Source organism: Melospiza georgiana, chromosome 5 (genome assembly GCF_028018845.1).
Source record: "Melospiza georgiana isolate bMelGeo1 chromosome 5, bMelGeo1.pri, whole genome shotgun sequence".
Classification (NCBI taxonomy): Eukaryota; Metazoa; Chordata; class Aves; order Passeriformes; family Passerellidae; genus Melospiza; species Melospiza georgiana.
In genome coordinates this window covers 12392511-12420505 of record NC_080434.1, presented here as the reverse complement: position 1 = coordinate 12420505, position 27995 = coordinate 12392511, and the positions used below count along the sequence as shown (strand labels likewise).

The following is a 27995-nucleotide window of genomic DNA, read 5'->3' as shown; positions in this document are numbered from 1 at the left end:
ATCTACCTGTGCTATTCAGTTAATCTTAAAAACTGAAAACTAATGGTAATTTAGAATCAAAGTCAATGTCTTTGACTTAATTTCTCTTCAGGAAGTTGACAGAAATGTCGTGCTCTCTCTCAGAAATGACCAAAAAGGATGTGGTAGAGACCTCTTAAATAATGACCTTTCTGAAGATAAATAAGGAGCAGTTGCAACATTTCATAAGCCAAAATCTAGAATTAAATTCCTAGAAACGTGTTTAAATATCAAAAGGAATTATTTTTTTCACAGAGCTCATAGCTAAATCAAATCACCTTTTGGCTCAAAGGAATTGCAAGGCAAAAACCTGTGAATGAGATTTAGGAGCAATTCTGGCCAGGATATTAGATATATAAGTTCTTATATATCTAATATAAGAATATAAGATATATATAGATATATAAATTCTTAATCTGACCCCAAACTACTGATTTTAAGTTCCTGTGACTTTTACCTCAATAGTAGAAGCTGTGTATAGCTTGAAGAGCACATACTTGTATGTTCAGTGCTACTGGAGCACATATACTGTATTGCAACTCAATTTATAGTATATATAAATATATATATACACACATATACATAAATATATATATAGTATTTATGTATATATGTTTTTATATATATACATATATATATTCTTATATATATGAGAAGAAAGAAATAGACTATTGAAATACAAGTTGTGCAATCCTTGTTTAATTATTACAAGATATAAGTACACTGAAATATATCAGTCTCTAAATAAAATAATTGTTAAGCATGAGTCTATACACAGACCATTGCTATAATATGAAAGCAGTTTCCAAAACACAAATTCTTTTAATAAAGATACATATTTCTGCTAGCCCATCAATTATATTCTGCTCGTTTGCACTTGTACATTTGAAATTCAAATGGAACTGTAGTAGGATAACACCTCTGAAGCTGCCTTAACTAGAAAGCCTGAGAAATCCTCGCTGGTACCCAGCAGGAGGTTTTCATTCAGCCCCTGGAGCAGAACCTCATTTTCTCCCTGAACACTGCCAGGGCTTTTTCTTGAATATGGAGGTGCAGGGCATGCTTCTAAGTAATGAATGAGAACTGCTGGGCAAGGCATAAAAGCTTCCACATTGAAAAAACATCCAGTTCATGTTACTGTCCCTAGGTGTGCATGTCTTTATGTGCCTAGCCCATAATAAACAATCCCTCATGGCTGAAAAATACCCAGATACTTAATATGAAAAATGAGAACATCAAAGTTATGTTGTTTTTTTTTTTTTTAGACATCAGACTGTCATCAAACAGAGACTATGGTGCCCTTTAACATATATTTCATGTCACTGCCTAATCTTTCTTTGCTGTGCTGCCTGTGCTTTAATCCCCACTCTGTCGTGTTTGCCCCACTGCTCAGACCCTGGCAGTGCAGGTACACAGTGATGCTGCCATTGCCCTGTGTCCCTGTGTCCCTCTGTCCCTGGCACCTGCAGGGACACAGAGACAGTCCCTGCTCCAGGCTGGAGCAGCATCCCTGCTGTGCAAAGGGCTCCTGACCCCAGCACCATCCCCTGCTCCCTGTGTGTCTCCCCGTGATGCTCCGTGTGACCTCTCCTTGCCTGGGGGATCCAGCCCCACTGCACTGGCTGTGTGTCCATCACCACAGTGGCTGCCTGCCCTTCCCCTGGTGACATATCAGTCCCTTGCCCGTGCCAGTGCCCGTGGTGCTGGCCTAGCCTGGTCCCCACACTGTGGAAGGGTGGCAGCCCCTGCGGTGTCCCTGGAGAGCTGGCTCCAAGGGAGGCCCACATCTGTTTCCCTGCATTTCATAAATGTCCTGGGGACTGCCCACTGACAACTGAATTATTTGTCTTCAGGAAACTGGAGTTGTAGAGAGCCTGACTTCCTGGGTTTCAGCTGCTATTTGCTGCTTTAGGGGGTCCTTGTCGGAAAAGGTGGATCCTGGGCCTGTGGCTCTTCAGGGTCTTCCAGCACATGAAATTGATCTGAGGACACTCAGGTCTTTTTCTAGAGTTGCTTTTTCTCTGGTTCACTGAGTAATTTTGTTGAGATTTGGTTTTTTTGGTGCTGGCAAAAGATATGGAACAAAGGAGCCCCAAACAAAATTCTGTCTGGCATGCCTGTCAGAGATGCCTTGATTTCTGCCAATCCTCCAGCTGCTGGTTCCATCTGTTGTCTCCTGATTTTTTTTCACTTGTAACCACCTTAGGGCACAAGCCACTTCTGTGTGTGTGAGTCTAAAGGGACTGGTATGACACAATGGAAGTCCTCAATGCTTCAATGAAATGCTATATGTAACATTAAAATGCTCAGCAAGAGATTTCCAATATATTTCCAACCACATCTGAAATAAACTTCTCATTAATGAATAATCAAGAATACACCCTAGTTAAACATATGTGGCAGCTCTGATTTCTGTCCTGAAGCATTTTTATTGTCATTTTAATAGTTTTCTTTTCCCCAGACATCCCTACAGGGCACTTTCAGAGCACTTGACTGGCAGTGCCTGCCTGTGCATGCCCACTGGCACATGCTGATCTTCTGAGTAAGAGCTGAGCTGGAGGACACTGGCTTTGAATCACCAAGGGTTCCTTGTTCATCAACATTTTGCTGCTGTCTTCTCCTGACCCTTCAGCTGCTCCTCCCAGTATGACTTGCCTCAGTCTCTCTTCCTCTTCCCAAATAGGAAGTCTCTCTTCCTCTTCCTCTCAAATGGGAGTCTGCTCTCCCATTTTCACTCCTCCTCCCTTTACTTTCCCACAAGCCACATTTTTTCATGGTCTGTCATGCAGGGCTGGGAGTGCACCAGGCACGTCCAGGGGCTGGTCACAGCCTCCTGCTGTCGCTGCAATGCTGTGCTGGGCTGCCTTGCACACAGCACACACAGCTGGGCTCCAAGGCTAGCTTCATCCTCAAGCCCTTGAAAAGGCCATGAAAAGGTGTAGCCATTGAAAATAGCAGTGAACTTGAAGTGTTATACTTACACAAGAGATGCCATGCTTGCTAGGTATGCTTAAGTTGCTGCTGATTTGCACACAAGAAGGGGAGTAACCTTTGTTTTTGTTGTCTGTATTTATGCTAGGCAAACTTCTTCCACAACTGAAGGTGGCCCACAATTCTCAAAGTAAAAAGATCACCCTTTTAGTTGGCATGCTTGTATTTTGCGTAGAAAAAGCCTAATAAATCACAGAAAGAGAGAAGATGGGAAAATACAGCTGCTGTGTCATTGTACTGCAGATTGAATCACATGATTTCAAAATTTTCAGCAGCAGCAAGAAGAGCAAAGTCAGTAAAACACATTGCAGAAGTACATGCAGTTTTGAGGCAGCCACATGGTGGACATGAGGGCTTCCTCAGGCCTAACAAATAACCAGTCTGGTTAGAGAGGTCTGTTTCAGAGATGGAGGGAGATATGAGGCAGCACATGGTCTGCTTTTTCTGTCTGTGTAGGCTTGGTTGCTCATTTTATTTTAAAAGAGCTTCAAAATGAACAACATATATCCCCACCTAGGTGAATAATTTTGTTTCAGTCCACAGTGTGGCACCTCGATTTCAGCTGCAAAGACTGTGGCTCAGGGTGCCAGGCCCTGTGCTAGAACAGCTGAGATGGGGACATGTGCTCCTCTGCCATCCCTGCTGTGGAGAGGGGGAGGTCAGGAAATCAAATGTTGGGATTAGTAACACAATACACCACAGTAGGCAAATTCACCAGGGCTCATTTGTTGGAGCCTGAACATTTCTGAGAGCATATTTAAAGCCTTTTGCTTTGGTGTGGGGTTTGGGGTTTTTTAAAATTGGTTTTGTTCCTTGGCTTTTTTTATTTCTTTTCTCAGTGGACTGAGCTCCTCTATGGATTTCACTCCAGGGAGCTGTGGAAGAGCTGGCCTTTCTCATGGAGCAACCTGCAGGAAGACATAACAAAGACTAACAGAACTCTGAGGTAGATGACCTGCAGCCACATTAATTATTGATCATGTTAGCAGTTGATGAGTTGTGCTAAATTGATCTGTGGCAAGGTAATGTGAATTAAAAGCTGCTTAAATATTTAGTTTTGGGTTCTTTCTATATGGCAGGAATTTGAATTAAAGGCTACACAGGAGTCATGACTGGAATCAACTTTTCAGTAAAGACAAGCTGTCAGAATAAAAGGTGCTATCTAAATGTAAATCAGGATTTCTCAGAGGAGGAATCTCTTGCAGGTAAATATTTTAATGGAGGACTGGAATTTTTTCCTCACAAAATTCTCTAAAGGTAGGATGATAGATTAAGATTTTCTTGTCATTAGTTTAATTCCTCCATATTTTACTTTAATTAAATGCTGCTGCATCTGAGGTAGGGCACAAAGCATTGCCGGGAAAAAGAGAGACTAAAAGCCTGTAGGAAGTGAAGGAGGGCTATTGGCTGAAACTCCATATGTTTGTTGCAGCACTGCAATGCTGTGCAGCTGGAGCACAGCTTGAGTGAAATGAATCTGTAGATGACTGGTGAGAGGAAGTAAGGGGGCTAATTCTGACATTGGATACATATATGTGTGTGTGTGTATATATATATCAGGCAAAAGAATTGATGACTCTGCACGGGGGCTTGTAACAGAAGGGAGCCAGTGCCCTGAGCTAAAGTGCCTTTGCCAGTGAGATAAGTCCCACTGAAGAAAAATCACTCCCTCTGAAGTGGCTCAGATCCCCTCAGCATGCTCAGATCCTGCTGCATTGCCCCACAAACTATTTTGAATGACTTTATGATGTCATTAATAGAGTTTTGAAGGCTGACATGCATTCTTGGTTGGTTTAGGTGCTGCAGCTCCAAATAAATCCTTCCCTGGCTTCTCCTAGCCTCTCTCCAAGGTAACATCCTTAATGTAAACCAGTCTTGGTCCTGAAGTGGAAATGTGTTTTATCTCACCAATTTAGTGCAAACAAGCTTGAGTTATCTTTAGTGAGAAGAGAAGGCTCCTGCTTTTCCTACTGTGGTTTCTTCCTTACAGTTTGTCTCACTTCATTCCTTCATGTACCAGAGAGCACTTTGGTATTCAAGGGTATTTGTCTTGTTTTTTCTCACCCTTCACAAAAGCTGTCCTCTGCTTAACATGCACATTTTTTCCTTCAGAGCCATTTTCCTCTGTAGGCTCTCTGAGCTGGCCAGCTGCCAAACAGTAGGGTGAGCTGCATGAAAAAGCCTTGATCATTGACAGGCTGTCTTACAATTTCTTTCTTGTATTCAAGATGCAGATGGATGTTATTAGAAAGGTTTTTACTTCGAATGTGCACGGCTTGTCCACATGGCTGAGATTAGTGCTCAATACTCATATAATGCTTTTCATCCTCAAAAGGACTTTACAAGCTCCAGCCCTCAAAACACCCCCACAAGGTAGGTGCCCGAGTTTTGTTATGTGTGTTATAACAAGGAGGGACACATGTTAGTAACTTGTTCAAAGATGTATACCACAGTGAGCATTGTAAAAGAAGGAATTATTTACACTTTCCTAATGTTCTTCTGTGATGTGTTCCTAGGAAAGTAATAACTTAAAAGACTTCACCATGGCAACATGTTTTCACCCATGAAAGAAGCGATTAGTGACATCAAAAATTAAAATGTATCTCAGGTTATAGTACTACTAGATAAAAATGCAGCATTTCTAAAATTTATGAGGCCAAATATGCTACTGCACTAAGCTTCAATTAATACAGCAGAACTGGAGCCTACAGGGATCATCAAAGAGACTCAAATTTGATAGAAGATTTGGAGCACTTGCCTCAAACCATACTTCGAAACAGAGGGAAATGATTATAGGAAGAATGATGAAAAATGCCTTCTCAGTTGAAAGGACAGTGCAGGATTATTTTTTTCCTCTGCTTTGACTGCATGATTATAATTAAAACAGCTCCAGTAACCTGAACAGTCCCAGTATGAACTCCTTTCCACAGAAAGTTCTTGTAATATTGTACCTCATCTTAGTGAGGAGGTTGAAATAAGCTGTAGCAGTAAAAGATATCTTTATAATTATGTATTTGCACTGAGCTTCTGCTGGCATGAATGTGCTGACATGCTTTACCTTGCACAGACAAGCCAGTGGAAGTTCCCAGTTTTGACCAGCACACGTAACCTGGCCAGGGCCACTCTGGGATGTGATTTCTAAACTAGGTGGTCAAAACCTCAGAGGCTGTCTGATAATCATCATTTAAGGTCTTTGCAACCTCTGCGGGCCTGAGGGCCTGCAGAGGTAGCTGGAATATTGTCTTGGGAAACAGCAGCCAGCCTGGTGCCATGAGGAGCAGTTGATAGGGCTGTGAGATGGTGAGGCTCCTCTGCATAAACCAGCAGGGGCTGGCTGGGGGAGCCCACAGGCACAGGGGTTTGCCCCACAGACATACACCCACCTTATGCTTTCTGGATAAACAGGCTGCAAATAGCCTGGCTAGCCCAAGCCCTGAAGAGGGTAAAGCTTGATAGGCTAAAGCAAGTGTGTATTCTAATTCTGTTCCCTCTTTCCTATTTTTTGGGAAGCATTACTTTCTTTCAGATTATTGGGTTTTTTTTCACAGAGTGAATACTATAGCTGTGTCAGTAGAATGAAGGACTCTGCAGCATCTCAGGAAAGATGCTGAGTGTGGCTGAACTCTCTGGTGTGTCATGTAGGACTGTATGGTTGGTGCTGCTACAGAGGGGTGAAGGGTTGGAATGGTATAAACTAGTCATGCTTTCTTAGCCCCAAAAAAGTTTCTTCTTTTTTTTTTCCCCAGAATACTTTGATATTCCATCTTATCTCCCTCTTGTTTCCCTGAGAAAGGTATCTGGCCCCATAAAGTACTCTGGAGAAAAGGGAAAAGTGAATAATTTTCTGGTTTTATGACTACTATGCAGTGTTTCAGGTAAATTCAGGGAAATGATGGGCACATAAATTAGTGAAATTTTTCTTAAGGGAAATTACAAGTGGAACAAGTTATCACATTTTTATGGTTCCTACATCCTTAGCCTTTAATGCCAGCTCCCTGATTTCACTTTATAATTGTGCAAGTGAGTGCATATAGGCCAATTAAGTCTTTTCAGTTGCTTTCAAAAGAGTTGCAAATACCTGCTAGAAGATGGAGATACCTTATGATTTAACCTTAATCATTTGGGTTGCAATTAAGAGTTGCTTTTTCAGGGCCATGATTTACCTGTATAGTAAAAAAGACATACATGTGCTCGTACTGTGAGGTGTTTTAGTGAATATCTCAAAGCTATGCATTGCTTTGGATATCTTCAGTACTTTTATTTCTCTTTAAAATTTACTGAAACAAAGATCTGCAAGCACTGTAGAACGGGTTCAGGCCACCGTAGTCCATTTTTTCTCAAATGCCATCATATCTTCATCCACCTATAAATTCCTTTCTTATTTTTCACAAGATTAGCCTTGGAACCTTCAGGTTTGAGGCTCCCACAAAGTGAAGTGCAACTTAATTCTGGCATGCACAAATCTTTTAAGATCTAACCACAGTAGGAAAACACTTCCCCTAACTTCAGTATTGGTCTCCACATTCCAATGAACTGAATAGCTGTAGCATTACTGATGGTTTAAAAAAAAAATATATTTTTGCTTGAAAGGCCCCTCTTTGCACTTTGAAGGTCTGCTATATGTGGTTTTAATCAATTGTATTTATATTGAGCAGCAGTAACAACCCGCTATCAGGGTCAGAGATTTACATATAAGGTGAGAGGGACCCTCACTGGGAGTGTATCAGTGATGAGTGTGGGTTAAGGATTACAGGTACTTCAAATAAAACCTCAGAAAGTCTCTTTGAAAATAAACAAAATATCCAGGTAAATACTTGACTTCTGGAACATTGAGAATATATTTGTAACACAAGGGACCCAGACACATTAATTAAAGCTGAAATTTTCTCCTGTGCTTCAACTCCTCTGCTCCCTAGCAAGAGGAATCTAAGCTCATACCTGAATGCAGTAGTAATGCAAAGGCTCGAGGCAACATTGTTAGCTACTCACATCAACGGAATGAAGTTGCACAGCTCCCTTCCACCTGAGAGAAGAGCTGTTTGAGCAGTTCGTGCGTCGCTAACGAGGCACAGATGTCGCCACTGGGCAAACAGGGGCAGGATTGTTGTGTTGTTCGTCATGCAGCTCTTCCCAGGGCACAGCTGAGCGCCCCTTGGAGAGGTGGCTCTCTCTGGGGGCTCCAAGCAGTGCATTATTTTTCTTAGCTGGAGACCATCCTCTGCTGCAGCACTGTGAGAACTCCCTAAAAGCCCAGCAGGGATTACAGACATGAAGAAGGTGCTGAGCTGTTTTAAACTAGCGGGATTTTGTTGGTCTTGTTGAAAGATAGGGGCTTTGATCAGATGAGGACCTGGGCTGTTAAACAAAGATACACTGAACAGGAGAATGATCCAGCCCAGCTCTTCTCCCACCCAAGAATCTGCTTCCTCATGTGAATGCTGCTCAAGCACAAGCTAGAGCATGTGGATGCCAATCTCCACCCTCCAGTTTATTTGCAGGAGGGTACTTGTGAAGTATTTCAAGACTTCCTTATCCCAAAGACTAAATACACAGGACTGTCTCCATTCCAGCTAGCACCAGTTGAAGGAAGAGAGATAAAATTTAAATATGGATAGCAAGAGTGTGGCTACAGTGGCAGTGCACACGGCTCTCATCATGCCAGTCAGGTGCCAGGACATGTCAGTAGTCTTGTAAGTGGCTACTAAAAATATATTAAAAAAAAAATAAAAAAAAGGAAAATTCTTGGCAAATAGCTTCCTCCAACAAAATCTTTGAAAGTTCCTGTACTTTTCAAAAGTTACATCTTCCAGAGTCATCTATTTCATCTATTTGCCACAAAGCGTTAATCTCAACTACCTCTTTCTGTCCAATTACTTCCCACGTGTCAGTTTCTCTTCCTGACCTAGAAAACTTATTTACAAGATATACTTGGTTGGCTACAGATCTTCATCTGCAACTTCCCTCTGCTACTTGCTCTGCAAAGCACAGCAATAAAGACACAAGCTTTATCTTCTTCTTTTAATTTTTTTTCTAGAAAGGAAAAGTGAAACAGGCAGTGTGTTCCCGTGTTCTTCTGCACGAGAAGGCAATGGTGCATGTTCTCAGCACAAATCAGTTGTTGCAGGAGTAGGAAGATAGTGTTTATCACAGCTAGCTGCTGAATGTTTAAGGAGTATTGTGAGTATCTGTTACATAAATGAAACAAATAACAAAATTAACATAAAAACCCTGAGGGAAAGTGATAAGTTGTTGCTGTCTGTCTTAGATCCAAGAAACACAGGGAATACATTGTGTAAACTTCTACCTCAGAGTTAGTGACTGCTTAAGAGTGCAGTACTGCTTGTTTCTGTCTGGTCCTTCACGTCTCTTTGTGTTACTGGAGGATTTCTTGTGTTACTGGAGGACAACTGAATTTTATCCTTGAATTTATCATTATGCATTTGTACAGAAGCTGAAGGTTACAGTGGAAATAGGGATCTCTGTATTAAGTTCATTACAAAAGGAAAGGAATAGAAAGTCTTAATTTTCACTGCTGACATTAATAGACACTCTAGAATGTATGAAACGCATTTGGTCATAATAGTGTTTTGAACCTGAAGTGTGTAATTTTTTAATGATCTATTAAGAATATTCTTTGAATACAGGTTCAGTGAGGAGCTCTGCACACACAAGGCCAGGCATATTATCATTAACCTGTCCAGAATTATCAAAACAATTTCACTATAAGCTTAGATCACCTTGGTAGCTTAACTCAGTGTCCATTACCTGGAATATGCTTTCTTTGAACAGAGTAAAACTGGATTTTAAAACTCTTTTATTCCAGTTACTGGATGGCTTCTTCCTGGAAGAATGGATGGAACACAAATCGATGGAGTCTGGTATTGCTAATTTGTAAGTAACAAAAATACCAACTTTTATAGAACTCACTGAACTTAAAGCTGATTCTATCCATTTAAATTGGTACCTAGTACTTGTCACAGTATGATATAGGTGTGAATATGCTTTGCCAGGATATGTATGCACAGCAGAGAAACATTCACTTAAGTACACACCCACACATCCCCATATGCTTTGAACAGATCTAAATGGTGACTGAAGGATGAAGGAGGCTGAGCCACATAAACATTATCCACAATGACTATTAATTTCAAGGCAAAGCAATAATTCATAAAGGTTGTTAGGAAGCAATGTAAATGCAAATGCCCTTCTAATAACTGCTGGCAGTATCATGTTGGAACGTGTTTGTGATTCACCACAGCGTGTCAAGCAGGGAGGAGCGTGGATGATTTCTGTGGAAGATGGTGACAAGAGTAAAGAGGTGAAAACTGACAGGAATGTGGTGTTTGGGGACTCGGTCCAAGGAATAGCTCTAGCATGGGCTGACTTAGCAATGCAGTAAGTGCTTGGTGCTGGAGTGAGGATGGGCAATATCTGGAATAATTAATCAATAATTCATTATGGAAAAATGCTATCAGCTGTAAAATTAATTTGTAGAATAATGCCCTCCAGTAATGCCATAAGTTATAAATATATTCTTTTTTTTTTAAACAGCTAGTACAAGCTGAAGACAAATGCTTCAATAATATATAATATATAATATATAATATATAATATATAATATATAATATATAATATATAATATATAATATATAATATATAATATATAATATACAATATACAATATACAATATATAATATATAATAAATATATAATATATAATATATAATATATAATATATAATATATAATATATAATATATAATATATAATATATAATATATCTAACTTTAGAAAAATGAAAAGGTTTCTGATGGCAGCCAGTGAAAATTAGGCAATTAGTATAGAACCCTAGTATTGAAAACAGAACACTGAGAGAAAAAGGTCTTAATAACAATGTTTACAATATTTTTTTTCTCATATAAATATTTTATACCCTGGTGCAGGAATAAAGTTCCTATGTTTTTCATTTTCCTAGCAGAGCTTTACATGTTTTATTTATCATTCTGCATGATCTATTAGGTAACTTTATCATGGAATGTTTTATGAAAAGCAGTATTGTTGGATAATAATGATCATCTGGCTATCTATCATTAATATGTATGAATGAAATTATTTTAAAGACTTGACCAGCTTTGAATAAATAGTAATCCCATCTATATTTGACTTTCAGACAATTTCTACTTTTGATACTTTTGCACAATCATGTAATATTTGGGTTGTAGAAACTTCAAAATATTATTTTAAATAATGCAATTATAGTTATTTCAGAAAGAGTAAGCTTGTGCTTTCTCTTAGGAAATATATTGGCCTAGTGTAAAATAATGAAATGTAAGTTTGGGTTTTAATTTGTTCAGTAATTTAAATTTCAAAGGCAATGAGTAAGAAGGAAATATTTTTTCCTTTTTTGAGATGTTGTTTACTGAAATACATTATTTGAAATAGGTGTGACACCAAATATATAGATCATGAAATTGTTATGATATACATTCAACTGCTGAAATGGTTCCTATGTATATCCTGCCTATGTTAGTTGATGGATGACTATTTGGAAAGGAACAGAGTGCATTTTTTAACCTATACATTATTCAGAAAGTGTCATCTATCTCAAACAACACTGGCTTTAATCTCTCTGGTACTTTTGCCACTGTGCAGCAGGTGCAATTTGAGACTCACACAGAGCACCTCTCCACGCTGGCAGCCTGTCACAGAGCACACCAGGACTGAAGCACTGACTTAGTGCTGTGTGCTTTGCACCGTCCCACTGAACCGACCTCTTCCACCCCATATCCTCAGGAGCAAAAGATGCAATCTCACTGCTTCTCTCTGTGCTTCATTTTCTGTTTAAATAAACAACTGAAAATGCTGCTGCTAGTGTTACTAGAAACAGCACTTTGCTGTGCTTCTTTACATCTCAGAACACCTGAGAGGTTTAGTTGCCAGTTTTGTGTCTCTTTTCACAGAAGGAGAAGCTGGGGCAGATGTTGACGTGAGATCTGGAGCACACCTTCGCGGTGGGGGTACCAGGACAGAAGAACTCCCATCACCGCTTTTACTCTGAGGGATGAGGAGCAGGCCTGTACCGTGGTCAGGAGCACAGAGGAGGTTTGTGTAGATGTTCCAGAGCTTCAGAAACACACACTTGACCTTCGAGAGTTGCTGCTGATTTGTTCAGTGCTCACACAGTGTGCAGCACAGGCCTCCTGGGTGCTGCTGCAGTACAGCCACCTTTCCTTTTGTTTGGGCACCTTTATCAGTACAGCTAAAGGGAACACTGTGTGGACTGTGAATTCCTCTCCAAGATCATGTAAATACTTGGACAGTACATGCTGTTTCTCTAGTATTAATCTAACTAATTAAAACTGGTTTGCATACATCTGCAGCTACAGCAGAAGTTTAATGATAAATATTCCCAAATGTAGCTATGCAAATAGTCACAAATTCTGAATAAATATGTGAAATGCATTATGGTAGTCAAAAATTCTTCAGTTTTTCCTTCAAGAAAAAAACAAAGAATGATTTTCCTTTATGGTACAGGCCACGTTCTCTTCCATAACCTTCAGAATTTCATACATCTTATGAGTATAAAAGGATCATAAAACCTGCAGTAAACATTCAAGGATTATTTTACTATGGTCTGTGTTAGCTTTCTATCTATCAGAGGTGCAGAGTGGTTGATCCATATTGTGCCCATACATAAGTGATTACTGTATGACAAATATCCACAATGACAGAGGATGTTATGTAAAAAATTAACAGACAAAACCACCCAAACAAACAGACAAACAAACATGCAAACAAGCAAACTCACATGCCCTTCATCATAATGCAAAAGGTACTAAAAACTGGAATTGCGAGTGGTGGTAATCCCAGCCATGCATAAATCCCAAAAGGTGAGAGTCATTCTTGGAAATGGTGCCACCCTAAAGAGAGAGCATAGAGGCTAATCTTATTTGAAGGATGTAGAGTGAAGGGAGACGACTCATCTTTTGATTAGCATCGAACTCTGATTTATTGATCTACTATGCACATTTTATAACAGTGTTAATTAAGTTCATACATATTGCAAAACTCAAGTTCATCATTGGTTACTGATTACACATCAACTCTTCTTTTTTTTTTTCAATACTTGTGGTTTGTTATCGAGACTAAGACTTGTTTTCTCATCTTGTTATGAACGGTTCTCAAGGCTTCTATGTTTCTTACTTTTGCTTTTTCATACTAGCTAAGGACAGAATATTTACTTGTTATTAAAAAACAGCCTGAGAACTCTGCTGTTTACAGAAATGTGTCTGAGAACTTTGTTGTTTACAGAAACAGGCTTGAGAATTGCTGCTTACAGCTGCCTTTTACTTTTCTATCAGCTGTATATGATTATGGCATGTCTGAACAAAACTCTATAAGCCATGTCTGAGCAAAATTCTCCAACAGAAGGATAAGATCGTCTCCCCTTGGTAGTGGCCTTACTTGTACGTAAAATAATTAATCTTTGACTTAAAATCCAACAAAATTGGCTTCTGCCCAGTCCAGAGGGTATGGCTACTGTTGTCAAGGTCATCTCTGGAGGGTTTCACCAGGCCAATACCTCAGTTCCCCTATAACTCTCTACCTCCATGAATAGTTATGGAAGTATCTTTTTATGGTTGCCAAGAAGGTGCCAGGAGAGATCTGGGAAGGAGAGGGGCAATCCTGAGGGCTGGAGTTTAACAGCATGAACCTGCTGCACCTGCCATGCCATCTCCAGGAGGTAGATGGAAACGAGTACATACCCAAAAAAAGGGAGAAAGGAGCATTCCTGGGCTTATAACCATATAGACTGTATATAACTTGCTCAACTCCCTCAAAGTGGCAATGTTTTATTTTTTACCAAGACAGACTGGTGCATCCCAAGCAAACCAAGCATTTAACTGTGGGTGACTAACTACAGGTGTAATGAATTGAAAGCCATGTGGCTAAGCCAAGTGCAAGCTTTTGGAAGTGTATCTTCTTAAAAATGAGGTTTAGCAAATGAACAAAATGCTCCCAGAACTGCTGAATTTGTTTCCTTAGCATTTTAGTTGCTGTTTGACCTGACCATTTCAAATTACCTCTTGAAAGAAATGGACATATTCAGGAGGGGAGATACCCTGTATTTCTAAGGCAAAACGCTTCTATAAAATAACATAGCTATTACTTATAGCTATCCAAAAAGATATTATGCTGAGCTGTCATATTTTGTGTTGCCGGCTTTTCATACTGTTGAAATATCAACATCATATGTACTGTGTGTGTACAGTTAACTCTTGGTCTCCTGGTGTAAGATGAGTAGGAAACCTGTGTAATGTATTAACATGACCAGTAAAACACCCCCCTCAAAAAAACTCACTCCATTGTAAATTAGGGTAAGACTAGATAACAACTGAAGAGTATTATCTGGCCTGAAGAGTAACCAATAAGCAGAATGAATGGCATGTCCTGGTATACATGTGTGTTTTAAATCATACTGATTTTTTGTTGAAGCTGGAAAACAGGAAGAGAGTGAGAGTAAGAGAAAATGTAAGTTGCAAAAACATTTGATACCATAAATTATGGTTTGTTGAATACTTGTAGTGAAAAATGGGGGTTTCTGGAGATAATTGCATGTTTTCTCAAGTAATAACTGTCCTTACTCTGAATCTTGATGATTATTTACTGATTTATTGTTGGGATTTTTTTTTTCTATTCAGAAATAACTAGACTGATTTCAGCAAGAGAAAAAGCCCAGCATAAAGGACATGCTAGTATCTGCCATGGAGGATATGAATAATCAGAAATATTTGCATTATACAAATATGTTGCTTACAGACACTAAAAAAGGTGTCGACACAACACATCCTTAAATATTATCGAGACATTGTTGAGTATATTTGTACATATTTCTCTATGTACAATTCTCTTCTTTCATTCATTCCCATTTATAACATTTCACGTAGAGTGTGATAGGCCTTTGACACAGATCTATAACCATTGAGATTTGTGACACTGATCAGAATACAATGAGAGCCCTGAAATCCCATTCTCTGACGTGAAACATCCCTATGAATCACAGGTATTGTGCTACCAGACAGCACAGCAAAGAATTAACCAGAGCAAAACACTAGACTTGGTGCTGTTACAGCTAATAGGTCTGAAATGAAAGATAATTGCATATTAAAATAGAGTGGGTAGCTCTGTTTTGATGTAGAGATATAAAGATGTCAGGCAAGCTAGGCTGCAGCAGCAGGGAATGGGTGCCCTGAAGTGATTGAGGAGTGAAGCCCAAGAGAGCATTCCTCACATTCCTGTGGCACTCCTCCTATACATATGCCCCCGAAAAAAGGGAATTCCAGCACTCCGGATGGTAAACTGAACTTCAGAAAAGCTGGCACTTTTCTATAGCTGCAGGCTTGATTCATTTGAAGCAATTATTATCATCTCTGGATGATGAACACGAGGCATATTTAAACTGTTATTTTTTAGGGCAAAGGGCATGACATTTCCAATCTGTTACTAAAAAAAAAAAAAAAAAAAAAAAATTAAAAATCCCCATAAGGACTTCTAGTAAGCGCCAATAAACAAGATGTAGAGAATGTGGAGCACTCCCTAGTATTTTCCCATGATATGCCCAGAATAATTGGTATTACTGCAAAAATATTTTGCTGACACATCTGAGTGGGATTAGCCCAAAGAGCTATCCTTGTTAATGAGCCATATCTAGAAATTGAGTAGGTTTAGTAGATTACTGTCTGAAGACACAGCATTTTTGAGAGCCACTTATGTCTAAAAGTCTAACATATTTTCTCCTGGGACTAGCAGTGTACGTTTTGTAAGGAAAAGATGGTTATCCCTGGGAAATTTCACAAATGAAAAAATCAAATAAAGATGACACTACCTTACTTGGAATTGAAATGTGACTTCTAGTGACTGGGAATTAAACAGATTTATTAGTGTTGACATTATTTACATTGCGTGATCCGTATCAGCGAAGGGTACACATCACTTGTGAAAGCAAATACATTAATAGTATTATCCTGCCGCTAATGGCATGCTAATAATACTCGCATGCTCCGCGTTTGTCAGGCTGCTGCTGAGACGTGCTCGGTGTCGTGGTAAACAAAGAAAATAAGCCATGTTGCGAGACCCTTTATTCTCAAAAAACTTAAGTTCACGTGAGGAGCATCCGCCGCTAGATAACCCCAGAACAGCGATAAATCAACGATTTCACACCCCTCCCTTCCTCGTTTTTACCCCATAGCAACGATAGAGGGGACAGCCGGCTGATACGGATTACTTTGGAGAAGCGTGACAACAGGTGGCCTCCCCGAAGTCACTAGACTGGGCAGATCAAGTCTTTATTTTATTTGTTTATTTTTTTGGCGTCCAGCTCGCCCATCAGTGGTATCGGTGACCAGGGAGCACCGCCGGAGCTGCGATGATGCGCGTCCCTCGGGACCATGGCGGCGGCCGCTCGGACTTCTTTTAGGTGCTTAAACCGGGCAAGGCCGCGCTCCCGGGGGAGGACGCTGGGGCACCGCCGCCGGAGGGGACCCCGCCGGCCGCGACCCACGGCGACGCGACCCGCCCCGCTCCTTCCCTCCCTCCTCGGTCCCGCCTCGGCCCGCCCCCCGCCGCTCCGCCTCCCCGAGCCGGCAACTTCCCCGTCGCCGAGGCGGGCGCGGAGCCCCCCATCAGCCCGGATGGGAGGAGGAGGAAGAGGAGGGAGGAGGCGACGCCGACGCTGCTGCCCGAGGGGATGCGGCGGAGCGGGCCGGCGGGAGGCGTAGAGCCGACTCGAGAGGGAGCGCCGAGCCCTTGTCGCCGCCGCCGCTGCCCCAGGCGGGGCTCGGCCGCCGCCTGCAGCCGCTCCGGGCGGCGGCGCTGCTGAGCCCGCGCTGCCTGCGCGCCGCCGCCGCCTCGCCGCTCGCCGCTCGCCCCGCGCTCCGGCCGCGCAGCGCCAGGCCGCGGCCACCCTCCCCAGCGCCTCCCGGGCGGCGGCGGGAGGCAGCCGGGAGCGATGGCGTCCTACGTGGATAACAGCTTCCGCCAGGCGGTGATGAAGAACCCGGCGGAGCGGAGCCCCCAGGTGAGCGCCCCTCGCCCCGGAGCCCGCTGCCCCCGCGCAGCCCCGAGCCCCGCGGGCAGCGCTGAGCCCCGCGGGCAGCGCTGAGCCCCGCCAGCCCCGCCGAACTCCCAGCGCTGAGTGCCCGGCCGGCGGCTCCCGGGAAGGGAGGGCGCGCATTAACGCGACAACTTTCCTCCTGCTCCCTGATTTTGGGGGAAGGAGAGGGAAAAACGCCAGCTGGGTTTGTTTTGGAGGTTGCTTCCGGTAAAAAGAAAATGAACTTAGAGTATAATTTTTTTGGTGGTGTGTTTTTACTTTTTTGCCTTTATTTCTTTTTTTTTTTTTTTTTCCCCTCCCTCTGTGTGTGTGTTTTGTTATTGCCCCGGAGTACGGGTGGCTCAGGATTTGAATTCAATCCCTACTTTTACATAGCTGGCTGGAGCTGGCAGCGCTGTTTCATAATGTAGGGGCTGAGGTCAGTGGTATTCTTGGCAAGTCCTTGCTCTCCAAAGTAGGGTGAAATCCTTACACAATGGCACCAGGCAGGAATTTTTTAGATACCTGCGCCGTGCTCCTGGAGCCTTCTTTATCAGAGGAGTGTGTGAGTCGAAGCCGTTGGTAAGCGCAGTTGTGCTGAGAGAGGCTGAGAAAGGTTAAGCTGGGGACTGGAGTGCGTACAGAAACATTTTGACTTAACATGACCTGAAAAACAACCAAACTGAATGAGTTCCTTCTGCTCCCGAGCGGTTGCTGCAGTGGCTGTTGCTGCCAACTGTCTAAAGACTAATAAGCTTTACACTGATCCCCACATCAAGCCGCGGTTCAATAGCTAATGATACAAGGAGTTACTTTGCTTGGAGTTGTAATGCCATCTGTCCTATTTTCTAAAGGCTTGTCCTGCTCTCTGAGCAATCCCTGTATTCGGGTTTTGGGGAAGAGATGCTGTTACTGATTGTTTTGGCAGGCGTCTGACTGGCTGGTGATGATTTTAAATTGGGGCAAAGAGGAAACCTTGACTTTTGCTCAGCACCCATAAGTCATTCCTCCTACTATAGATACGTCATTGTGGTAATGTTATTTTTATCCCCATGTTCATGGAATATGTGTCAGAAAATAAAACTTCTCATGGAAAAACATACTGGCTGCATAGGCATCGTATGTGGCATGCTTTTTTGGCAACTATATTTTTTTTTTCTTTTATATAAAAAAGGAAGCTGCTTCTAGAATATGTTTTTGTGGTGCTAAACTTGTTTCTCTGTCCTTGTTTGACCTTTTCCAAATGTCTGTTTGCCTTCAGTGCTGGACCCAGCCCTTCAGTGTGTTGTGAAAGCTGAAGGAGGCTGAGTGCTCTGTCCTGGAGAAGACACTCTCTGCAAACTTGCAGCGAGGTCACTTGGATTGGTAGAGGCATAGATTCCAGCTGTGGGGTGCCTGCCAGCCGTGTCCAGCCTTGGGACGTGGTTATGGAAGCATGGTGGGGTGCTCAGGAGGAGAGATGCAGGCATGTGCTCAGGCAGCACTCGGTCAGGCTGTGGGGCCACCAGGCTGGGCTTGGGGAACGATGCTTTCCCTGTGGTATGGGCTGTGCCATGTGAACTGGTAAACTTTCCCCGCTCCTTGCCAGTTGGCCTTGCTGTGTAGAAGGGATAATAAGGAAGCACAGAAAGGCAGAAAATAAGAAATGACGCAGTGAAGAATCCAGCCTGAGTGCAGGGATAAAGCCCAGTGAAGGGCACGGAGCAGAGAGCTAAATTGGGAACACCAGGGCTGCATTAGTGCTGTGAAACTTCCCGAATCAGCACGCTGGCAGCCTGCTGTGGCAATCACCACAGGAAAAGAAACCCACCCTTAAATCCATGAAATTGACAGTGGCCCAAAATAGCCCACAAACAAGACCAAGTATGTGGGAAATCTAATGTGTTCTTAGCACTGGAAATACTTGAAACTGGTGGTGTTCTCCTGTTGCTGCTGGGGAGACTGGGCTTGCAGCAGAAAACTTGGTTGGTGTTTTTGTAAGTGGTCCATGTTGAATTGTGTGTGTTAGTTTTCTGCTGTTGGTTCTCTGTTTGATTTTATTTTACAACAGTATTGGAATTTGAAAGAAATATGCTTATGCACATCATCTTTCATCATTACGTAAAAAGGAAAAAAATACATAGAGAGGTACAAAGACCTTGTTTTTCCTTCTTCCCTTAAAGTAACTTATTGTTTCTTTACTTGTATTTTCCTGTCCTTGCTATGCTATCTCTAAAAGATAGCTACTTAATTTTGACTTTTGGGAAGTCACGAGGCTTTTTTAAAGTCAAGGGAGGGTTGAAAAGAGAAAATATATTTATCATATTTGTATCAGTGCAGGAAATAGCAAGAGAAGTATGTTAGTAGCATATTTGCTTCTTACTTATGTTAACAAACTCTTTGGGGCTCAGCTTCTCCCAAACCATGATGAGGTAAATATCTGTTTGACATTACTATTCACCCTGGACTGTCAGGGTGCAAATTTGGCACCATGCCTTCACTGCAGGCTCAGAGGACAGGAGTGACAGAATGATAACCAGTATGTAAAACTTCCAGAAGTAGGTCTGATAAACATTGTTGGGAAAGGCAAACTTGACTTGGCTTGAACTTTTGTAATGCAGAAATATCTTGGTAATTTTGGATTGAACTGATTTTTTTTTCCTTTGAGGTAAACAGTATATTCTGCAATTGCTTTTGTAAATTTATAACTTTATATCTCTTTGGTATATCCTCCTTTACACAGTGTTTCTGAATCACAACTCAATATTCTGTTGGCTAAAGAAAGTGAAAAATAAAAGAAAAGGAGATATATATGTGGCCTGTACTTTAGCATGCCTGTTGTGTAACTCTTCTCTTTAATTGAGGTATTAAACTATTCATTTTCTCTTTGAAGACGTGAACTAGGAAGTTAATTTAACTACTTTGGGGAATCTAACTTTTAAATGTTCATAAATTACAAATGGTTTTATGCCCTTGAGCTGTGAGTAATCGAGATCTGTTTTTTTTTCTCTCTTAATGTACTCTTGCATGGACTGTTATAGCTTTAAGTCTTTACAAAACAAATTCTTTGTGGCATCATAGGCCATTTCAGAAAGCCTGCAGTTTTATACTGGTGTAGCTTGCTTGAAAAAATAGGGCTGCTTTTGTTTTCAAACAAGAGAAGCTGAACCCTAATCTTTCTTTATCCTGACAACTCATTTGCATGGCATGGTATGTGAATGGCTGGTTGCTTCAGAAACTCTGCATACTGTTCACTGTTTTCATGCCATGTGGTGACGTCTGCAGGAAGAAATTTTTTGAATGTGTGCCTTATATATGTTAGATGCCTAAGGTTTGCTTCTGGAAGCTGCTGGTGTGGTACATGAAGGCGGTTCAGCACAGCAGTAATGAGGAGCAGAGATGTGACAGCGTCGCACCAGCTCTTCAGGGCGGAGGGGAGAACTGGACAGTAGCCCTTAGTTTGATACTAATGAGTCATTTAATGTCAGAAGACATCTAAACAGGATGCTCTTGTAGAGCAGATACTCCCTTCTTGAACACTTGAGAGGAAAAATGGTTTAATTATAGGATGTACCTATGCTTTTTCCAAATAAACTTTCAGCTTGTTCCCCAATTGTGTTATTTTTATATTTGTAACCAGTGATAGCATGATGGTGTGCAATCTTCAGATAAGCCAGAAATGAACATTTCCTTCTTGCTACAGTGATCTCTTAAAAAAATACAAGGCTGTGTGTTTTAATGGGATCAGAGGAACTAAGCGTTTTATATGTGAGTCTAGCAAAAGAATATTTAGTCTTTAAATTCAGGCTGATTATGTGTCTGTATATCAAATACACTAGAAAACTAAAATGATCTTTTCCAAAAGAGCTTATATGGGATTTCTTTCCTTTGAAAAACAAAAATGTTTTGGAGCTTGAGTTGTGCTTTCAGATTTTCTTCACTGTCAGCATGCTACTGTGTTGCCATCTTTTTGAGGTGAGCATTTACAGAGGAGGGTAAGCCCTGTTACCAGGCTGCTAACAGCAGTATAATGCTGGGAACTGATTCTGTTGCTAAACTCCCCTGCTGGCTCTTGGTAGCCCAGAGAAGTGAAGGGCTGTGGCAGCTGATGCCTGGTGTTTGGCTGTATTGCATTGATATGGTGGCCTTTCCATAATGCATCTCAGGGCTTTGTTATGTGGTTATTCAGGAGCAGCCTTACTTTGTAAAGTTGGACGTTCTGTTTCTTTCTGGGGAGCACATTTGGCCAACAAAATTAGATTCCTAACTGCGCTTTCCCATGGTGGTGGTCAGGCTTTCTGCTGGCTGCAGTGACTAATTCTGGAGTGGGGTCATGAGCCTGTTATGCTTTGTGTTAACATTGGACCATTGTTAGTAATGCAGCTTAATGAAGAAAGGTTGTTGCTAGTTCTTGGTCTGGGCTCCTTTCTTGCTCAGCAGTGGACTTCAAGTAGAATTGCCATCATAAAGTCAGCTGTAAGGGTAGCTGGTCGGAACTACAAAAAACCCAACAAACCTCTAGATGCTGTAAGGTTTTGGAAACTTGTTCAAAATAGTTAACATACCCTGAATGTGTCTGAAAAACTGTAGGTTAAGTGATATCTTGTGGTGGCTCTTGGGCTGTAAGTAGGGGAGGTGAATACAGATGAAACAAGTTACCATAGGCTTATGTATGTAGAGACCTTTAACCATGGGGATTTTTTCCTGCTGTGTTTCAGCACTTAACTGGCAGCATAAAAACCAAAACTGCTATTGGAAAAAAGTAAGACCTTTACATGACAAAGCAAACAATGTATTTGTTTAGTACAGAAATAATGTATTTTGGAAGTAAGTGTACTTTTTTTTTTCTCTTAATATTTTTCTCAAGCTAGTATTACTATGCAGCATTATTTCATGCCCAACAAAATTACTTGTATGAATATATCTTTTTATGGCTGATAAGTAAAGCTGAAAATCCTTGCATAGCTCAGATTTTCTTGTGAACTCTTTAATCTGTCTGGTGAAACAGCCCTGGAATGTTTGTTTGATTCTGAACTTGCAGAGTCAATTTTCATGTCATTTTCAAAACTAAGGGTATGTACTGCAATGGGCTGCTTAGTATCCTGTTTGTTTTGAAAGAGTGTGCTCATTTCCCAGTCTTTCAAATGGGGTATGTGTGTATTTTCCCATAGCCATTCATATCTTCATGGCCAAAAGCTTTGAGAATGGCAGGAGTATTGACTTTTTAATTTCTTTTGCAGTAGTTCTGCCCTATCACAGGGCTAGTACTTTGTACATGAATAGATTTCTGTATCTTTTAATGATACAAGTTTTGCCAACACTTGCAAAGAGCTTGGTATGATCAGGAAACCTTCAGCTATAGCACAGAAATATGAGTGGAAGCCTTATCCTACCCACTTGTGTGCTTTCTCATTGCATCAGAAGATTGCAGCTTGGTTAGCTGAAACTGGGAAAGTGAGGGCTTAACTGCAGCGCCGATAAGCTCTGTGTAATTTCCTACTTGATTAATTATCTGTTTGGTAGAGTTTGCTTTTGATTTCTGCCCTGCAGTGGCTGAAGAAGTGTTTGCCCTGGGTTTGGGCTGAGTATCTTCCTGTGACCATGTTTTTCTCAGCCTTTGTGAACACAGTCTCTTTCCTGCACTTAAAAACTGGGAGCTTTTCCGTGGCATTCTTGCCTAGGAAATGTGCTAAAGTGAGCAGTGCTGGGCCAAAAGCCCCGGGATCTTCTACTCAGTCCAAGCTTGTTTTGTCCACTTGCTTCCTGAGGTGCTGTTCAGACATCAGAGCACATGTCTGTGCCCTCTGTGATGCCAAAGGACCAGGATGCTCCCACCCATCCTCACCCACCCCGCTGGTGTGGGGTGTAGCCGTGGTGCTGCAGGAAAAGCTTTGGTGGAGGAGGATTATGGTAAAGCAAGACTGCTTGCTGGGGATAGGCTCGCTCTTCTGCCAGAACTGGTAACGAGCAAAATCGTCTGCTGGGCTTATGAGACCAAAAGGACTGAAAGCTCTTTCATGTCTTGGGTGTAAAAGTGTAGGTCAGCAAAAGTAGAGGACATACAAGCATTTTCCCAAGATCATGTTTTTCTGTAGTAGGAGGTTGGAGTCTCCTGTGGATTATCTGTTTATTCATGGAGAACCCTTGGTACCTGAGGGGAAAAAAAAAAAAAAAGATGATTTAAGTGTAACCTCTAAAGATGATTCATTTATTTTACCCTTATTACAGTATCCCTTAGCTAAGGTTTTTTTGATAAATAATTGTTTCTTGACATCCATTGTTTTAAAAAGCCTGTATGTGCAAAAGTTTTTAAAAGTCTATGCTTATGCAAATTACTGAGTAGTAACTACTAGCAGTAGCTATTCATTCTGTTGAACTACTGATCTGATTTTAATATTTTTTTTCTCTAAATCAGAATGTTGCTACTTAATCTGTTAGCATGTTTCAAGAATGACTATATGTACACTGAACAGTCATTGTAAGAACTTTGACTTCCTCATTGAGGGTTTTTTGTATCCTCATGAGAAAATATATTTTGGCTTGTGTTTTGGGAACTTTCCCACAGTAGGAGATCTAATTTTTGCGAGGTATTGTTTGGGAATTCAAAAGGAGCACTGGCAGAAAGATAGCTCTACAAAGATGCTTTGTGAGGGGCAGCTGAGCCTGCGCGCCTTGTTTGCTGCAGCCAGTGTGGAGATTTAATTTGCTGGGTATATTTTGCATGAAGGGGTGTATTTGAATTAGTCTCAAAATGGAAGTGGTGCTCTGCTTCCCTTTTTCTGAAGTTGGTGAAGTTGACCACTTTTCTTGAGAAGGGAGAGAGAGGAGCCCTACTGCAGTGCTTTTCTTACAGATTTGTTTGCAGTTAAAATTAGCTATTTGTTCTCTCTGGGTATCTCTGTTACGCCCATAGAGCTGTAGATGTGTTTCTTTGTGTGTGTCTGTCTTGTCTGACCTGAGTAAGAGTGATTAAATATTTGATTTAGAGCAGTTCTAAGGAATTCTAGTCAACAGTAAAGGTCAGCATGTATATCATTGCCTGAGCAAAACACTAAAGGAATAAAAAAAATTAAAATATTTAAATGCTTTTAGCGGGGGGAAAAAGGCATCAGTGGGCTTTTCAGCACTGAGAAAAATTAAAGGAATATTCTGATATTAATATTTCTGTGGACAGCATGATTTTCCTATTTTTCTCTTATTTGTGTGTATTCTGATAAACATGAACAACTCAATGAAACAGCATCTGGTTTCAGTGTAAATTACCTGGGAATGTGTATTAAGTTTCATGGAAGACACATTTGTGGAGCATGTCTGTTGTTGACTGTCTTTACTGGGCTGTTTGTTTCTGTTTGCTTGCTTTTTGTATGTCTTGAAGTTAAAATAAACTTTGCTTAATAAAAATATTTATTATGTAGTAGTTTTGGGTTTCTAAACGGGAGGGTTTCCTGTTACCTGTGAATTGCTTGCTTAGTGGTTTGTTGTTTTGTTTTTTAGTTTAAATTTGCAGTTCTTTATTGTTAGGAATACTGGTCTCCCATCTTTATTTTGCTTTTACTGTAGTTGGGAAAAAATATTGGTATAGCCTTTTCACTCTGAAATTAGTCATTCACACTTTTTGCCCTGTTACACAAAAAATAACTCAAAACTTAGGTGAGAAAGAATGTTACACAAATGTGGTTTGTAAGCAGTTGATGGGAAAACAATATCACCAATATCTGCTTGAGGCTTGGCTTGCTGAAACCAAAGGCTGAATCTTTTGTGGTTCATTGTATTTCTTTAGCAGCAGAGCTAGTTGTAGTGGGTTGACACTGGCAGGATGCCAGGCACCCACCAAAGCTGCTCACTCACTGTGTTTTCCGTGCTGATGTTCTCTGCTGCCTCATTCCTGCCCGTCCAGCTGTTTGTGAGGCTGCAAAAATCACAGGATAAGTGATGCAGTCTTGTCAGCTGAACAGAAGAAAAGGACCTTACTTTTGAGAGATTGTGTAGTAGGGTTTTTACTTTCTAAAATTTAAGTGACTAGTCTGGTTTAGATTGTGGCTTCAAATGTTTTTGTTGGTGCAGCTGAAGGTGTGAAGACCTATGATACAAGAGATTGAAAAGAAATGCTTATGGTTGTATGTAGGAATCTCTGAAATACCTTAACCTCTCCCAGAGAGTATATGGTGCTCCATTTTCAAACACTGTTTATAAGTATAAAAAAAATTAAACTGGATGTAATGTCATGACATTATTTATTCTTGATGAATTTCCTAAAATGAGAATTTTTTTAGTTTAAGAGGCATCTTTGTATTCACTTAATTGGATGAGGGAGATGCTAAGGCTCGGGGCTTGGGTTTTTTTTGGATTGTTATACTGAACCTTGTCTGTATTTACAGAATATATATACAGTATAGTGTATATACTGAATCTTATCTGTATTGGTTTGTTGTATAGTATTTGAAAATTGGGTGCTCGTGGGCTCTCTTCCTGGGGGTAAAACAAAGAAGTGACACTTAATTTTGTTGGCATGCAAGTTAAAAGGCGTACACATTTTTCCATTTGGTATGTGAAATCTATTGGGACGTACCTAAAATATGTACCCTCCATTGTTTTTGTTTTGACTTTGAGGTAAGTGCTTCATCTTGTCAGGAAACCATTCCCTTGCCCGCCCAGAACGTTTCCTCAAAATACATGACCTTGCAGAAATCAGTCACACATTGCATTATGTGAGTAGCCAGCACTCGTTTGAATGGTTCTGCAGAGTTCTGCTGTTTGTCAAAAGATGTGTCTGAATACACAGCATACATGGTAGTAAATATTTAGATGCATTTTGAACTGAGAGAGAGAGGCTTGTCTGTGCAGTATTACAGACTTCTTTTGTCCCTTGCCAGTGGTGCTGTGGGTGTTCAAAGGGAATTCTCTCACCAGTGCTGTAGGACAGACAGGCGCTGCCAGAACACAGCATCCCATTGCTGACTTCTATTTGTGCAGTAGCTCAGGCAGTTTTTGAAGGTGCCATAGCTATAGTAACAAAAAAAGATGGACTTTGGTTTAAATAGTTACATCAGTATTTCAAAGTTCTGGCATTTTATTGTGTTCTTGTATGATGGTGCTTTATGTTGAAATAGCTTTGAACTTTATTAACTGCAAAATTAAAATTTATTTGTTCTTATATCTGTTCTTATGCTGTTGTAGTTGTTCTTATACCTGGATCTCAACCCGTGGTCTTTACCTCTTGTGCCTCCAATTCCCCTTTCCATCCTGCTGCAGGGAAGGGAAGGGGACAGTGAGTAAGCACCATGTGGTTTGGAATGTTTCCGTAAGAGCACTAAATTGGGGAATACTGTTCCTTAACCAAAGCAGGAGTTTGGAATTCTTCTTCACCTCTGGAGGAACTGCAGTCTCCAAAAAGAGTCCAAAACTGGAAATAAAAAGCAAGTTCTAGATGCTGCTGCAGCAGAATGTGTGCAAAGGTGTGTAGCGTGGTTGGGCTTTTATCCAGTTGCTAAATTCATGCTGAAAGCTGAAGTGTTGTAGTTGATCACAACACATTTGTTGGTTTCCTGTTGAGGGTGGCTAATAACCAGCAGTTTCACCAGTGAAGGCAGTAAGCAACCCATCAATTGAAATTATATTGTCTTAAGAAAAACAATAAATGGGGGTGTAGTTCATAGATGATACTCTATCTGAGTATGAAACAAGAAAATAAGATTTTGCACTGGTTCATGATGTTCAGGTCGTATCTCTCTATAGTTTTGATTAGTGCAGTTACTAAGTAGCTTGCATGTATTCAGTGCTGAGGAGCTGGTGAGCAGATGGTAAACGCTCCCAGCGAGAAAGTTTTCACTCTGAGTTAGAGGAAAGTAGTTGTGAGGGTCTCAGTCTGAGCTGCATTTTGTGTTCTCCGTTGATCCTATGGTACACATGGCTGCGTAGTGCACCGGATTTGTTGGGGGTCTTCAGTGGATTTGTTGCAAATTTGTACAAAGCAGAAAAGGTCAGATCTCTGTGTGAATGGCCCGCAGTGGTCTGAGCTGGAGACTGAAGCATTTCACATGTGCCATGGGTATGGAAACACGAGGGGCTCCGCCAGCTACATGCTGACCAGGAGCTGGCGCTTGCTGGAACGAGGGTAATTGAGTTTCTGTCCTTGCCATGGCTTCTCCCTTAGTGCTGAAAGCTGCTAATTAGCACCAACGCCTTGTTTTAATTCAAGATGACTTTGTTGGAAGATGCCAGCTCCTTGGTCGTAGGCCACTGAACAACTATCAGATGGCAGCACAATTCCAGCTCAGCTGTTAAAAATGGCTTGAGGTAACAGTGCCAAGGGAAGGGTGAGAGTTTTTTAGCTCTGTTGTAGGTGTTTGCCAAGGTGGAAGAGAGGAGGATATTCCATATCTGCTGTATTTTAGACAGCCATTTATTTTGGTGCTGTTAGGTTGTATTTTACCAGGCTGAGTATTGATAGATAGCTGGTCTCTACTGTCCGACATCCTCTTTAAGAGTCTTGTTCAACTCTTTAATTTAAGATGACTTTTAGGGGAATATCACTCTCATAGTTGAAAAACTTCTAGACTACAGGATATTGCTGGAAAACGTGATCGATGCAATGCATGGCACAAAGAGGTAGAAATGCTCTGTTAGCTTTGAAAAACAGTTCTAAGAACCCAAAACAAAGAAAATTGAGTTTGGGATAGGATACTTCATTTTCAAGTAGGTTTCTGAATGCCCAGGCAAATTATGAGTCCTTCTCCCTTCTTGTAGTCATTCTTTGTATCTAGCCTTGTGCTATGGTTTTACCTCTGGCTTATTCATTTCATGTCCTGTAGTTTCTCCCTTTCTAAACCCCTATTGTAGTGCTTTTTGAATTTTGTGCCTTAGTCATTACTTCAGGTATTTTTCTTACTAGGTGAGCACTTAGAATGGAATGATT

General features: G+C 41.1%; 1 protein-coding gene and 1 long non-coding RNA gene across 7 annotated transcripts in view; both read left to right on the top strand.

The window, feature by feature from the left end:
* Nucleotides 1-5253: 5253 nt before the first annotated feature.
* On the top strand, nucleotides 5254-12426 carry LOC131083980 (uncharacterized). The gene is made up of 3 exons (XR_009114500.1): nucleotides 5254-5382; nucleotides 9833-9900; nucleotides 11970-12426. It is a non-coding gene; the product is annotated as an uncharacterized LOC131083980 (long non-coding RNA).
* Nucleotides 12427-16946: 4520 nt separating this feature from the next.
* Nucleotides 16947-27995, top strand: part of RAPGEF2 (Rap guanine nucleotide exchange factor 2) — a 184833-nt gene continuing 173784 nt past the window's right edge. For all 6 annotated transcript variants that reach the window (XM_058025312.1, XM_058025308.1, XM_058025311.1 and 3 more), the window contains exon 1: nucleotides 16947-17086. In XM_058025312.1, the coding sequence (XP_057881295.1) occupies nucleotides 17018-17086 (69 nt within the window). In that variant the 5' untranslated portion in view covers nucleotides 16947-17017. The remainder of the gene's footprint in view (nucleotides 17087-27995) is intronic.